This window comes from Nicotiana tabacum, chromosome 17, assembly GCF_000715075.1.
Source record: "Nicotiana tabacum cultivar K326 chromosome 17, ASM71507v2, whole genome shotgun sequence".
Classification (NCBI taxonomy): Eukaryota; Viridiplantae; Streptophyta; class Magnoliopsida; order Solanales; family Solanaceae; genus Nicotiana; species Nicotiana tabacum.
In genome coordinates this window covers 93,228,916-93,244,997 of record NC_134096.1, presented here as the reverse complement: position 1 = coordinate 93,244,997, position 16,082 = coordinate 93,228,916, and the positions used below count along the sequence as shown (strand labels likewise).

General features: G+C 34.8%; 1 protein-coding gene across 1 annotated transcript; it reads left to right on the top strand.

Moving 5' to 3' along the window:
• The first annotated feature begins 10,810 nt into the window (after positions 1–10,810).
• On the top strand, positions 10,811–14,280 carry LOC107806610 (peptide deformylase 1B, chloroplastic). Its single transcript, XM_016630799.2, has 7 exons — positions 10,811–11,200; positions 11,285–11,423; positions 11,917–12,109; positions 13,171–13,281; positions 13,685–13,747; positions 13,848–13,977; positions 14,057–14,280. Exons 1-6 carry the CDS (start codon positions 10,975–10,977, stop codon positions 13,947–13,949), a joined length of 834 nt encoding a protein of 277 aa, XP_016486285.1. The 5' UTR covers positions 10,811–10,974; the 3' UTR covers positions 13,950–13,977; positions 14,057–14,280.
• Positions 14,281–16,082: the final 1,802 nt, after the last annotated feature.

Here is a 16,082-nt window from a genome sequence, read left to right as displayed (position 1 = left end):
GTGATTTATATTTTTTTTGTCTTTGCTTGGTTTCTTTTACGTTGTTGTAGAATAATTGATGGATCTATACTCTAACCATTTTTCATTTTTTTTAATTCATCACCCTTTAAATAGTAAAAATGTCTAGAGAATTTTGTTAAGTCCTATAAAAGAACGTATGTTATTGCATTCTGCTTCTACTGGAGAATTTTACATAATATTTAAAAATTACCAAAAATTAACCGAACCGTACCGATACCGACCGAAGAGAAACCGATATGATTGAGATGGTTTCGAAAAGTCTAATTTTGGTTATACATAATAGAATAACCGAAAAATTAGTTTGGTACCAATTTTATAAAATAACCGATCGAACCGAACCATTGACACCCCTACTTAACAGCCGTGACTCATATTCGATCCTTCAACAAGACCAACTAACATTGAAAGTGTAAAAATAACAACGTCACTCAACAGTAGGTGCAACTCCTACCTTGCCTCAACTGACCGTCATCTCTTCTCTTTTGCTTTTCTCTCACTCTTTTGTCTTACATTTTGCAATCGTAACAAGGTAGTTTAACCACCAATATTTATAAATGAGCTAGAGATATCAAATAGTATGTATGAAAACATATACAAGGGCAAATTCATAGCTCATTTTGTTATAAGAAATATTAAATTATGGTAGATGTCTACTCTTCCTCCATGATCTTCATATCAAATGCTTAATGATATATTCAATGACATATTTTCTTCACTTTTTATGTCTATATAAAGGCCTTGTAATAGATAGAAAAATACACACAATTGAAGAAGAAATAATGATAGCATCATAGGAAGCTCAACTCTATTCAAGTATAAGGATGAAGCTTTGAAATCTCAAAGATGGCCTTTAACAATATGTCAAGCTAAAGAGTTGCAAAATAAGGCCATTAGACTTCAAGTGCAAATAAAGAAGCTTTTAATTATGGAGGACGAGCTCAAGACCAAAGGAGATAAATTATATAAGTTTTACAATTATTTGGTGGCCCAAATTAAAGTCCAAGAGGAGGAAGATTGAGTCCCGAACTCGGCCCTTGAAATCTAGCAAAAGGGCACCCAGAAGAGCCCAAAATGAGCTTAAAAGAGGTCCAAATGGGGGTGTTTGAAATGGAGCCCAATTGGAGTCCAAACCAATGGCCCAAACTAGTAGTTTTAAGGCTCAAATCTGCCCCAAAGGGATTTGGCCGCCCCCACCTAATTTTGTGACTTTTCTTATTTCTTAACAACCACCCTACCTAATTTTGATGATTTTGTTACCCCTTAGCAGCCCCCTACCTAATTGTAATAACTTTTTATGCCTTAGTACTCCTATAAATAAGGAGTTCTTCTCATTCATTGAGACACTTCATTATTGATTAAGTATATCATACTTTGAGAGTTCTTTTGAACCTTTGTTACTTGTGCTTTGAGATTTATCTTTCAACCTTTACTAGTTCATAGTTCAAGGTAGTAAGATTACTTCTCTATTGTGATATCTTTCATTCCTTTGTGGTATTCTTAGAAAGCGATGAATACTAGTTATTAATTGTTGTCTCAAGTTACTCGTAAAGCGGTCAAGATCCGAATCTATTATTTTGATTTGCTTTTAAGTAAAGGCGTTTGATTTCTTCAATAAATCAAGACGTTGTTGCTTTGATCTTGTCAAGGCTATAGAACTTGCGTTCTTGGAAGTTCTTGAAATTCTTTCCTTGAATTTTTCCATATCCTTTATTTTCTGTCATTTAGTTCTAGTTGCTCAATTCCTTATTGTTATTGCTTTCGCATTTACTTTTCAAATTCTTACTATAGTTTGGATTTCCGACCTTGTCGTTATCAAGTGGTATCAGAGCGGTTCTATCAAAGTTTCGTTCTTGATAATTCTGGGGATTTCTTGAATACTAAGAGCAAAAAAAAAAATAAGTTAAAAAAAAAACAAAAAAAAAACGAAAATCAATTTTTAAAAAAAAAATTGCTTGCTCTCCAGGAACTTTCTTTTGTAACTAATTTATTTCCAAAAACTATCAAAGGAAACAAGAAGAGGGGATCCCAGATTTCAAAGATAAGACAAAAATTTAATTTTTCTTACTCTTTCTAATCTAAATATATAATCATTTCCTTTTTGTTCGTGTCTTGTTTCAACCGAGCCTAATAGTTCTAGGATTTGGTTCTTCTTTCATTTGTTCCCCAAAAATCTATATTTTACTACTAAGAACTTTATATGAGTTGGGTTTAACCATAAATCTACAAAGTATTTTGTTCAAAGGTTATTTCGAGAGGAAAAAAGGCAAGAGAGGTGAGAGCATTATAGGGAAAAAGTCAAATTTGAGAGATACATATTTTCCTTAATCTATGTCAAGATGTCTCAAACATGTAGTTACAGTGGAAGGAGGAAATCTATGACTCAACAACTTTAAAAGTCAAACTTACAGTATACCGAATGGAAGGAAGACAATGGTAAAGTTATTTTTCAAACAAGAGCTAAAGTAATGTCTGCAATTTATGCCCTTAGAATTGACAAAGCATTTGGCTATAACTTAATTAGCACTTATATGGTTGAGAAATTGAACTTGCCTTGTGTTGAACATATTGAACCCTACATGTTGAAAGGGGTAAAAGTAGATAAAAGAGTGTTCTTGCCATTCTCTATTGGAAGATATGAGGATGTGATTTGGTGTGATGTCATTCCGATGAATAGTTTTTATATCTTGTTGGGATGGCCATGGTATGTCTATAGAAGTGCTTCATATAGTATTAAAAAAAATAGATACTCTTTTGAGATTAATGGGAAGAAACTCATTCTTGGGCCTTTGACTCCCTCACAAATTTGTGAAGATGAAAAGATTGTTAAAGAGAATATGAAAAAATATGAGAGAGAAAACAATGAGAGGAGTAAGGGAATGCATGTTGACATTCCAAGAGAGAGAAAATGAGAGGTTATCTTGAGTGAAAAGAGTGGGATGTCAAGTAAGGTAAAGAGTAGTATTGAAAGAAAAGAAAAGAGAGAAGGTAATGAGATGAACAAAGTTTGTGAGGTAGAGAGAGAAAAGCAAGAGGGATTGAGTGAAAGCAAAGAAAAACTCTTTAGTGAGAGAAAAGAGGCTAAGGGTGAGGAAAATGTTAGTCTTGTGATAAAAGCCAAAGAGAGTGTAAGCAAGAAAAAAGTTTCTTTACTTCCTAACCCATTAACTCTTTCTTGTTTTAGTTCTTGTGATTTTGTGCAACCACGTGTTGAAATACCTTTTGAAAGGGGTGGTGAGGCGCAGGAGATGGTAGCAAAAGATCCAATTGGATTCCAACATGAATTTGGCGATATCTATTCTTGTTGGATGGTGGGAGATAGAAGCTTGGTTAAATTCTTTGTTATTGAACCTTTTGACTATTTTCATTCTTATTTACAGTATATGACATGGAGTTTCCTAAAAGCATTGCTAAGTTGGAGCCATTGCATAAAAGAATACAAGGTGATGATGTTCCATTGGTAAATAAGTCCAAGTATGGTATGTATAATTGGTTTATTTGCATTCTTGGCCTTTCTAGAACACCTAAGGTATTTTTGGAGGTAATGAATTATACTCTTATTTCTTATATTGGTGACTTTATAATTTTTGTGGATGATGATATTTTGATGCACATCAAGTCATTAACTGTAAGATCTAAGTTAAAGTGCAAGAGTAATTTGCTTCCTTTTGAAATTGTTTATGACATAAATGATTATGTATTCCAACTTGGTGGAAAGAGGCATGAAATTTATGAGAAGAGGCTTGTGAATGAGTTAAATATTTCTTCTTCTCTTATTCAAGTGGCTAATGAGTTTTCATGTGATAAATTGCTAGAATGTGATTTTTGTTGTGTGATGGGGAGTCATTCTTCAAGTCATGTTCAATGTGAGCTTGTAAAAGTATTTGTTACTAGTAAAGATGATATGCATGATTGTTGTAACACTTGTGATCAAATACTCTTTCATGTAGAGGAATCCATGAGATTTTTAATTGTAGATAATTGGCTATATCATGAAAGTATCTTCTTTGATACATGTGGTAGAGATACTTATACTAAATGGATGTGTGGTCAATCTTTTATAATTTCTTTGTCATGTATACCTATGGACTACCTTACCGACAAGATCGAATTGCAAGTTCCATTGCATGGCGCATCTACGAGAGGTTTTTATTGTATTGATCTAGGTAGGCATAAATTTTGTTAGGATGATGATATCCATATGCTTTATTTACACCTATTAGGATTAATTGGGTTAAATGGATACATGGTCACTATCTTATTTTATTCCTACTAGTTTTTCAGATTAGTGGATGCCAATTACAAGGGCGTGTTTTCTTTTTCTTGCAAGGTCGAAATTCGAGGATGAATTTTCTTCAAGAAGAGGGAAATGATAGTATCATAGGAAGCTCAACTCTATTCAAGTACAAGGATGAAGTTTTGGAATCTCAAAGATGGCCTTTAACAATATGTCAAGCTAAAGAGTTGCAAAATAAGACCATTAGACTTCAAGTGCAAATAAAGAAGCTATTAATTGTGGAGGACAAGCTCAAGACCAAAGGAGATAAATTATATAAGTTTTACAATTATTTGGTGGCCCAAATTGAAGTCCAAGAGGAGGAAGATTGAGTCCCGAACTCGGCCCTTGAAATCTAGCAAAAGGGCACCCAGAAGAGCCCAAAATGAGCTTAAAAGAGGTCCAAATGGGGGTGTTTGAAATGGAGCCCAATTGGAGTCCAAACCAATGGCCCAAACTAGTAGTTTTAAGGCCCAAATCTGCCCCAAAGGGATTTGGCCGCCCCTACCTAATTTTGTGACTTTTCTTATTTCTTAGCAGCTACCCTACCTAATTTTGATGACTTTGTTACCCCTTAGCAGCCCCCTACCTAATTATAATGACTTTTTATGCCTTAGTACTCCTATAAATAAGGAGTTCTTCTCATTCATTGAGACACTTCATTATTGATTAAGTATATCATACTTTGAGAGTTCTTTTGAACCTTTGTTACTTGTTCTTTGAGATTTATCTTTCAACCTTTACTAGTTCATAGTTCAAGGTAGTAAGATTACTTCTCTATTGTGATATCTTTCATTCATTTGTGGTATTCTTAGAAGGCAATTAATACTAGTTATTAATTGTTGTCTCAAGTTACTCGTAAAGCGGTCAAGATCCGAATCTATTATTTTGATTTGCTTTTAAGTAAAGGCGTTTGATTTCTTCAATAAATCAAGACGTTGTTGCTTTGATCTTGTCAAGGCTATAGAACTTGCGTTCTTGGAAGTTCTTGGAATTCTTTCCTTGAATTTTTCCATATCCTTTATTTTCTGCCATTTAGTTCTAGTTGCTCAATTCCTTATTGTTATTGCTTCCGCATTTACTTTTCAAATTCTTACTCTAGTTTGGATTCCCGACCTTGTCGTTATCAAATAAGAATCTTTCTCTCTTTCTCTATATGTATCTTAGCTTGTTTTTCCTTATTCCATATTGTTACTTTGAGTTATATTTTATAACACGTTATCAACACGAAGTTCTAGCCAACTGAGTTATTATGATGCGGCCAGTGCTGGTAGCGTTATTTAATGTTAATAATATGGTAAGAACGATGACGGTATAAGGTGTACAACGCCATCATATATTCGGCCATCACGGTTAGCCTTTTCTAATTAGTTTTCAAGTTTTTTTTACACTTTGCTATTTATGTTTCCATACATGAATAAACTTGCTTTACGAAAAAAATTTTCTTGAAAGTTCATCAAATCATGTAAGGATTTTTGGTGTAAAGAACGATAAATATTTTTTCTATAACAAGTATTATGTTCCTATGCGTTAATATTAAGAAACACGAAGTGAAGACTTTTGAGAGAGCACATATTTTTCCTTTCTATTTTATCACATATTTCTTCCATCTTAAAGTGGGATAATTATCACAAAGGACACTTAGATTTTAATTGATTATGTGTTTTTCTATATTTGCTTGATACTTTTTATTTGATTGAGTTCAGTTAATGAAAGTTTGTATATGCAAATTAAATTCAATCGCCACCAATAGTGAAAACCCGTCCCATAAGTCTAAAATAAGACATGATATTACCATGGAGGTATGAATGGATGTGGACGTGGTAATGGACGAAATTATAATTGTCATCATTATGGTAATGAGAACAATAATGGCTCTCAAAATAATCCTTCACTTTGTGAAAGTGATGTTTGCCATTGATATGGCAGGAGATTTTATAAAGCACGCATGGATTATTATGTTCCGTTTCTGAAGTGAATATGAAAACAATGTGATAATCATTATGAATATATATTCATTCTTGGAAAAATATGAACGTGCTAGTGGTAGTAAATATACCACACTCATCTCGAGAAGGGGGTTTGAGATAAAATAAGAAAATAATATCATTATTATGGCATGAATGGTCATTGGTCACATACCTATTGTACGCCAAAATATTTTGGCAATGTGATTATTAAAGGACAACAATAATGCAAGAAACAGATCTTGCATCTAATTTTGACCATGACCATAATGATATATCTTTCTCTTTAAAAGAGATATTCACCATATAGATGTTGATGAATATATGGTAGTACAAAATTAATTGAAGGCTCTGGAAGAGCTACTATAACTTTGCCTAAGGCAACAATATTTATCATAGAGAATGCAATGTTCTCCTCCAAGTCCAAGAGGAACTTGTTGAGTTTTAAATATATCCGCCGAAATGGATTTCATATTGAGACAATAGATGAGAATAATCTCGAATATCTCATCCTTACCAAGAATGTCTCTGGCAAGAAAAGGGTTATTGAGAAGTTTCCATCTTTATCCTGTGGCCTGTATTGGACAAGAATTAGTGCAATTGAGGCACATTCTATCGTAAACCAAAAAGTTACTAATTCCAATACTTTTGTACTTTGGCATGATCAATTGGGACATCCCAGATCAATTATGATGAGGCGAATTATAGAGAACTCAAATGGGCATCCATTAAAGAATTTAAAGATTCTTTTAAATAATGAATTTTCGTGCACTTCTTGTTATCAAGGCAAGTTGATTATTAGACCATCACCAACAAAGGTTGGATTGAGTCCCCTACGTTTTTAGAACATATACAAGGGGATATTTGTGGACCTATTCACCCACCTAGTGGGTCGTTTAGATATTTTATGGTCGTAATATATGCATCTTCTAAATGGTCTCATGTATGCCTATTGTCATCTCATAACCTGGCATTTGTAAATTTAATGGCACAAATAATTCGATTACAGGCACAATTTTTCGATAATCCAATTAAGTATATTAGACTTGATAATGCCACTGAGTTTTCATCCCAATCATTTAACGATTATTGCTTATCAATCGGGATAAAAGTGTATATCTTATAGCTCATGTTCACACTCAAAATGGCTTTGCAGAGTCTTTGATTAAACATCTGCAATTGATAGCAAGACCGTTACTTATGAAAATGAAATTACCCACTTCTATTTGGGGTCATGCCATTTTGCATGCAACAATGCTAATTCGTCTCAGACCGGCAAATTATCATAAATATTCCCCGTTGCAATTAGTTTTGGGTCATGAACCTAATATATCCCATCTAAGAATTTTTGGATGCGCTGTATATGTGCCTGTAGTACCGCCATATTGCACCAAGATGGGTCCCCAAAGAAGGTTAGGAATATATGTTGGGTTTGAATCATCCTCCATTATTCGCTACCTCGAAACATTAACGGGAGATTTGTTCACTGCTCGATTTGCAGATTGTCGATTCGATGAAGCATTTTGCCCAAAATTAGGGGGAGAAATTGGTGAAATCAAATGAGAAATTTCGTGAAAAAATCCATCATTGTCTCATCTTGATCCACGTACTTCTATTTATGAAAAAGAGGTGCAAAAGATTATCCATTTGCAGAAAATAGCAAATCAAATGCCAGATGCATTTACGGATCTGAAAAGGATAACGAAATCACATATCCATGCAGAGAATGTTCCAATCCGTATTGATGTCCCTGTTGGACAATCTTCTACTGTCATAGCTAATGAGTCAAAAGCACGCCTAAAGTGTGGCAGACCATTAGGTTCTAAGAATCGAAATCCTAGAAAAAGAAAAAGAAATGATCACGATGACACTACGAAAGAGTCTCATAAAGAAACCCATGATTTAACCAATCCTGAGATTCATGAGGAAATCAATGAGCCTGCGACTCAAGAAAATAAGGAACTATCAATAAATCCAATCGATATTGAGACATATTTGAATCGATTAAATATAGTGGTGGATTATGTCTTTGCATACAATGTTGCATCTAGTATTATGCAATATAATGAGGATCTTGAACCTCAATATGTTGGAGAATGTCGACAAAGACGTGATTGACCAAAATGGCAAGAAGCAATCCAATCTGAATTGGATTCGCTTGCGAAACGTGAAGTTTTTGGGCATGTAGTCCAAACACCTAATGGTGTTAAGACTGTTGGCTATAAATGGGTCTTTGTACGTAAAAAGGAATGAGAAAAATGAGGTACAAAGATATAAGGCAAATCTTGTTGCACAAGGATTTTCACAAAGGCTTGGTATCGATTATGAAGAGACGTATTCTCCTGTTATGGATGCTATAACGTTCCGTTATCTCATTAGTCTTGTTGTCCATAAAAAGCTTGACATGCACTTAATGGATGTGGTTGCAACCTACCTTTACGGCTCACTTGATAATGAGATATACATAAAAATTTTCGAGGGATTGAAAATGCCTGTCGCACATAATTCAAAGTCTAGGAAAATATTTTCAATCAAATTGCAAAGATCTTTGTATGGTCTAAAGCAATCAGGAAGAATGTGGTATAACCGCCTTAGTGAATATTTATTAAAGGAAGGTTATATAAATGATGCCATTTGTCTATGTGTTTTTATAAAGAAAATAATATCGGAGTTTGTTGTACTTGCCGTATATGTTGATGACATAAACCTTATTGAAACTCCTACGGAACTCCAAAAGGCAATTGATTATTTAAAGAAGGAATTCGAGATGAAAGATCTCGGAAAAACAAAATTATGTCTTGGTTTGCAAATTGAACATTTAGCAAACGGAATTTTTGTTCATCAATCTGCCTACATAGAAAAAGTATTAAAATGGGTTTACATGAATGGAGCACATCCATTAAGTACTCTGATGGTTGTTCGATCACTTGATGTGAATAAGGACCCGTTCCGACCTCAAGAAAAGAATGAAGAGCTTTTTGGTCCTGAAGTACCATATCTTAGTGCAATTGGTGCACTAATGTATTTTGCTAACACTACAAGGCCTGACATAACTTTTTCAGTTAATATCTTAGCAAGATATAGCTCTGCTCCTACAAGGAGATATTGAAATGGAATCAAACACATATTGCGGTATCTAAAAGGGACTACCGATATAGGCTTATTTTATGGCAATGACTGCAATCCCGATCTTGTTGGTTATGCTGATGTTAGATATTTATCTGACCCGCACAAGACTCGATCTCAAACAGACTATGTGTTTACATGTGTAGGCACTGTCATATCTTGGCGATCGACTAAGCAATCAATCGTGGCTACTTCTTCTGATCATGCTGAGATAATTGCTATTCATGAAGCAAGTCGAGAATGTATTTGGTTAAGGTCTATAATACATCTTATTCGAGACAAATGTAGTTTAAAGCGTGACAAACTACCCACAATTTTGTATGAAGACAATGCAGTATGCATAGCCCAATTGAATGGAGGATTCATAAAAGGAGATAGGACAAAGCACATTTCACTAAAATTATTTTTTACACATGATCTTCAAAAGAATGGTGATACCAATGTGCAACAGATTCGTTCAAGTGATAATATGGTTGATTTGTTCACCAAATCTCTACCGACGTCAACCTTCAAGAAACTAATGTATAAAATTGGGATGCAAAGGCTCAAGGATGTGAACTGATACTCTCATCAGGGGGAGTTAATACGCGTTGTACTCTTTTTCGCTTATAAGATTTTATCCCACTGGGTTTTCCTTGCAAAATTTTTAATAAGACAACCAAAAAGCGTATTTCTAAATATGTGTATTCTTTTTCCTTCACTGGTATTTTTTTTTCTAATAAGGTTTTAACGAGGCACATTATCTATGGACATCCAAGGGGAAGTGTTATAAGAAATATCAAATTATGGTGTATGTCTACTCTTCCTCCACGATCTTCATCTCAAATGCTTAATGACATATTCAATGACATATTTTGTTCACTTTTCATGCTTATATAAAGGCCTTGTAATAGATAGGAAAATACACACAATTGAAGAAGAAATAAGAATCTCTTCTCTCTTTCTCTATATGTCTCTTAACTTATTTTTTCTTGTTCCATATTGTTACTTTGAGTTATATTTTATAACACATTTCTTGAGTTAACGGTTAATTATGTTTTCAAAGTTACGGAACAGAGTAATTATGGTTTAAGAGCAGAAATTAACGAGTAGCTATGATTTATTATTCAAATTATTGAACATTACTATTGTTTACATTCATTCATGTAGCATAGTTAAAAGACCATCGTGGAGGTTATAAGGTACAACAGAGGGACCACTTTAAACAAGAGCAAAGATAATCTGAAATTGCATTTATTATTAACTAACACACAAAAGGCGATACACTCTTCTTGCAAATTTAAAATACTAAGCTTTATAACGCCGAGGAGTGTGATAAAATAATAAAACATTAATCGGACTAAATACATTTTGGATGATAAATGGTTGTTAATTAAGAAATACCAAGCTTTATATATCACCAAATATTTGGCAACTAAAAAGTGGAACCCAATAGATAAGGCCACAAGGGACTAAATTCGAGTGTAACAAGCAAAGGACCAAAATTGCTTTTGCTGCACAAACCCGAGACAAAAATATTACTACTACTACTACTACTACTACTACTACAGTATTTGCACTAAAAATCGCCCGTTCTGTTGTGTGGCAATGGCTGCCGCAACTTGGGCCTCCTCTTATTCGTTCGCTCGCGCTCTCCAGCCTCTCCTCACTCGGCACACAGTTCTCTCACCGCTCGACTATGGTCTCCGTCGCTTTAAATCAGCTGGTTGTTTATTTTTCTCCACAAGCAGTAATAAACCTCCAAAATTTACTGTTTACGCTCAAGCTAGACGGGTTTTACCTTCCAAAACCAAAGGAGATGAATTGGCTTCTCGTAAGCATCCTTCAAATTATTACCAAATTTTATTTATAATCACTTTTCTTTTTGGCAAAAATTGAAATTTCTTCTTTTTGTTAGCTGCTGATTTGTGTTTCGAGGGGCCTCTGAAAATTGTAGAATATCCAGACCCAATCTTGAGAGCAAAGAACAAAAGGATTGGCACATTTGACGATAATTTGAAGAAGCTAGTTGATGAAATGTTCGATATTATGTACAAGTGAGTCCATCTGTTTGTTAAAATTGATAGTTTCTTATCCTTTTGATAACTTATTTTTAATACAAAAATTAGGTGTTCAATCAGTATTACGGAAATGAAAATAGAATGGAAGGGTGACCTAGATTTTGTATAACGGAATTAGACTAGTTTAGAATTGAGGTGTAATTGATTGATTTATTGAATTAGTAATTGCAGAGTGGATTCACGATTTGAAGTTTATGGTTTACTACAACGAACTCAAGTTAATAAACAATAATAACTAGGTTGACAGTCAAATATTAATAGATATTCAATGGATTTTTTAATATATATACAGACTTTGGGCAAAAGCTACCGGGTTCCCATGAACCCGTAACTTCTAAGCTAGGTCCGGCCCTGTCAGTAAGCTGGATTGTAATGTTTTAGTTAGTGGATATGTAATTATTTTTTGTTTATAAGAAAAGCTTGCTATTCAGAGGACTGTAAAGGATGTGTTGGCTTTGTTTTTACGCAGAACTGATGGAATTGGGCTGTCTGCACCACAAGTTGGAATGAACGTTCAACTAATGGTATTTAATGCAGCTGGTGAACGTGGAGAAGGAGAGGAGATTGTTCTCGTCAATCCACGTGTTAGTAGATATTCTAGGAGGATCATACTTTATGACGAAGGCTGCTTATCTTTTCCAGAGATATATGGTGATGTTGAGGTATTTGGACCTATTAACCATTTTTTATGACCTCAAGTAAGTCTACTGCCTTACTATATGTTATGTTCATGTGTGTGTGAGATCAATATGAACCCCGTGATCGAATGGATCAAATATGATTGAGGTAATTCGTTCGAATCTCTCAAGAAGCTGCCATGCAGTTGATACTTTTATTATAAATAAAATATGTGTGTGTGTGTGTGTGTGTGTGTGTGTGTGTGTGTATCATAAAAAAAAGATTTAGAAAATGTGGAGAACTCCTAGTAGTGTTCATTTCTATCTTGTATAATATTGGTATAAGATGAGCCTTAATAGAGTGACATAGTAAGTGAGGATTTATATAGCCGGACCCAAAATATTACCAGCTCATGACATGACGAGGTTAGTCTTAATTATATCTGAAAGGATGGTAAGGTTGCTACATTTCCAACCTTGTGCAAGTCTTTCCTAGCATTTATCTTGAATTTGGTATGCTACACTTCTGTGAAGAATTTGAATTGCTGACTCTTGCTCTGGGAAAAATTGCACTAGTGAGCTGGTTCTAACTATCAGCAGTTAAAGTTACATGCATCTAACTTCCTCGATTCTTCGAAGTCCTTCAGTCACTCAATTTCAAACTTCTCAACAAATGGTCAATTGTTGGTTGTGCTTTAGGCTTGTGTCTATCCCACAAAGTGACTGCATCTCAAGAACTTAATATCAAGAGACTCCTAATTCTCTAGTTGGCAAGCGTGTCCCTGTCCAACTAGGAGCTTCCAATTTATACGGCATTAGTTTTCTTCTGGCTCATTAACCCGGTAAAGAGGTTACAAAATAGAGCTGCTTACTCTTCCATCTTTTGGATGATGGAATATGGTTGGCTTGTCCAAATAGTGTGACTGTGTGTGAAGTGGAAATTCAAGCCTAGAACACTTTGCACTCTAAGACTGCTTACCTGGTAGATCTTTGTTTGCTAATTGCTTTTGCGTCTAAGAACCTGAATTTGCTATCAGATTCTGAAGATTTTTGATGTTCTGAATTTTCACTCACTAGACTATTTATACACATTTGTGTGCTTGCAGAGACCAGACTCAGTGAAGGTCGATGCTCAGGACATTAATGGTGCAAGGTTTGAGATAACCTTGTCTGCACTTCCCGCACGAGTCTTCCAGCATGAATTTGATCACCTACAGGTGCTTTTTAATTCCATTCATGCAAGAGTTATGTTTAACTGTACTTCCCCAAAAATTTATGGTTGTTTGGAACTCTCAGGTTCTCCCCCTCACACATTTCCACTTTTCGTTAACATTCATCAAAGACTGTATATGCTACTCCAGATTTTTTAACTCAACAGCAGCACTGTTGAGCAGTCCAATAAAAAGAATCAAAGTGTCGCTTCAGTTCAGTAGTCTTCCCAGTTTTGATTCTTTTTATTGGACTGCTCAACAGTGCTGCTGTTGAGTTAAAAAATCTGGAGTAGCATATACAGTCTTTGATGAATGTTAATTAGAAAGCGCATGGATGCACAATTTGCTTTAACTGCTATACTTAGTTCCAGTTGGACATTTCCCTTTAACGTAAGTCAGCAATGTGCAGGGAGTTCTTTTCTTTGAAAAAATGACTGATGAAGTCCTGGACACCATCCGTGAAGATTTAGTGGTTAGTGGATGATTGTTAAAGTTGGCAGATATACATCTAGCAGATGGTACACTTGGGAACCAAGATTTTTGTTGTTTATCTTTGAAACTGGATTTCACAGGCTCTGGAAAAGAAATATGAGGAGAAGACTGGGTTGCCGACCCCTGAAAGCATAACTACACGGAAACTAAAGAAGGCTCCTGCTGGATTTGGCAAATCATGAGTTTACTGAAATCTACCAAAAAACTCAGGTTTTTGGTGCCTTATCTTAATTTCATTTGTTTATTATCTTACTACATGTGCTTAATACTTGCTATGTGATGTATGCAGGTTATTTGTGTGATGAAGCACAAACTGGGAATGCCAGCTTTTGCAGAGATGTGGTACGATACACTTGTGCTTTGATATCTTGAAACTTTCCAAAAGTGTGTCCTGAGGTTTATCCTTCTATTAATACCATTTTGCTTAGGAATGGATTACCACAGTAATGAATTGAAAAAAGGGTGTAAGTACATTTGATCAAGCTTGAAAATCAAGAAATGGCCTTGTTGACATCTCTTTTTATTTATTTTTCCTTGATGAGTGTTTGTTGTTTGAAACTTTGAATACTTAAGGTTATTGTAGTTATGTGTGGAGAAACCCCTTCAACCTTAAGCATAACTTTTTAAAACCTCCATCTTATCCTACAATGTTTTAAGCAATGGAATATCCTACTTAACAGGAAAAATTTAGGATGGATCCACTTCTTTCGTGTTAACTAATGGAATATCCTAATAATTAAAAAAAAGTGAAGAAAAGGATGAATCCACTGTTTTCATCTTTACTCTAAAAGTCTGAATAATTTATCTCATTTACATTTACTTGTCCATCCACCAAATGTGATGACATACGAGAAGTGTAGGGCCTGGAAATATTAGGGCCTAGAGGGCTGATCTGAGACTTTCAGTTGTTGATTTTGGTATTGCTGTGCTTCCAAGGATGAATTGAGGACCTAAAATGGGTTGCTGTTTGGTTAGTAAGAGGAAACCAAAGGAATTGAATTACCAAGTCTCGGGAGCTATAGTGCAGAAAACTATGGAAGAACAGGATCAGAATTTGTGGAGGGCTGGAGGCGATGAAATGTGAGGAAAAGGGAAATCTAGTCCATGAAAGTTGATGGAGCTTTATATCAATAAGCCTATATCTCTCACTTTTAGATGTGGGGATTTAGAAGTTAGAATATGAAGATGACAGAAGCACGCACGCAGAAGATGTGATGTATGTATATGTGCTTAAGGAGAAGGGAGATGGAATACATATAAAATCAGTTATTATAGAAAAGTACATATAATACAATCATCTTTTATGGAGCAAGAGGCCTAAAGTTTTGTGCATTACCCTAAAGTTTGTGCAGAAAAGAGCCTGATATTTAAGTGGAGAAGGGTAGAGGGGCGAGCCCATTATCCATCGAGTTTTGAACCGTGCATCACTGGCCCTCGTGGATTTCTCGGTTATCAAAAAAGTTTTGTGCATTACCCAGAAAAGGATAGTGCTAGAAATTGGCTAGTTGCATATGCAAAATTGTGTTTTGAAATATTTATTTTGTTAATAACTTGTAAAAAGGCCGCATGTTTCGGAGCACATTTGTAAAATTTGTTTAGAGAAGACAAGTCAAGAGTATAGTGCAAGTTCTGCCTTTTGAACTGCAAACAGATACTGGGGATAAATAAGACCAGACCTAAAGGAATTTGGTCAAATTAATGATATATAGTGAGCTTTATACGCTATTCTCTGTCTAATATCTAACAACACATTTTGCACCATTTAAGCTAATTACTTCCTCCTGTTTGCTCATTCGCAATTACTACCACAAGGTCATGACTTCGTATTTCACTTGTCTAGAAACTGACTATCAGAAATTGCCTGAATATTTGACATTAGCAATAGTCTATTATACTTTTATACTTGGCGCCTCTCTCAAAATTTTCAACAAGAATCCGCATAAAAAATCTATTGGAGTCATAATACGTGTTCATAGTTCTCCAATTGTTTTCCAACAGAATGGTTTGAAAACTCTTTTTTCTGGTAAAAGTTTAAGCTCTACTATTGTCAAAGTTGTACCTCCGAATGGCAAGAAATCACCTACAAGCAAAATGAACAGTTTTTATGTATATGTTTCTTTTAGGAATTGGTATGATATCCTTTCACAGCCTCTGCTGATGTCTGATGATGGCAGTTTCCCCATCGAAATAGAATGATCAATCATGATAGGGGTTTAAACCCCCGAAACTTGAATAACCGAGAACATGCTGAGCATGAGCCACAGTTTATAGCGAGACTGGTGAGAATGCGTTATTGTCTGAGAGATTTTTTTAAA

Bases quoted from the DNA above. Each gene is read 5' to 3' on its own strand.
- LOC107806610 (XM_016630799.2), top strand. From the start codon at position 10,975: ATGGCTGCCGCAACTTGGGCCTCCTCTTATTCGTTCGCTCGCGCTCTC. The intron at 11,201-11,284 runs GTAAGCATCCTT...TCTTTTTGTTAG, and splicing joins AGGAGATGAATTGGCTTCTC to CTGCTGATTTGTGTTTCGAG. The intron at 12,110-13,170 runs GTATTTGGACCT...GTGTGCTTGCAG, and splicing joins AGATATATGGTGATGTTGAG to AGACCAGACTCAGTGAAGGT.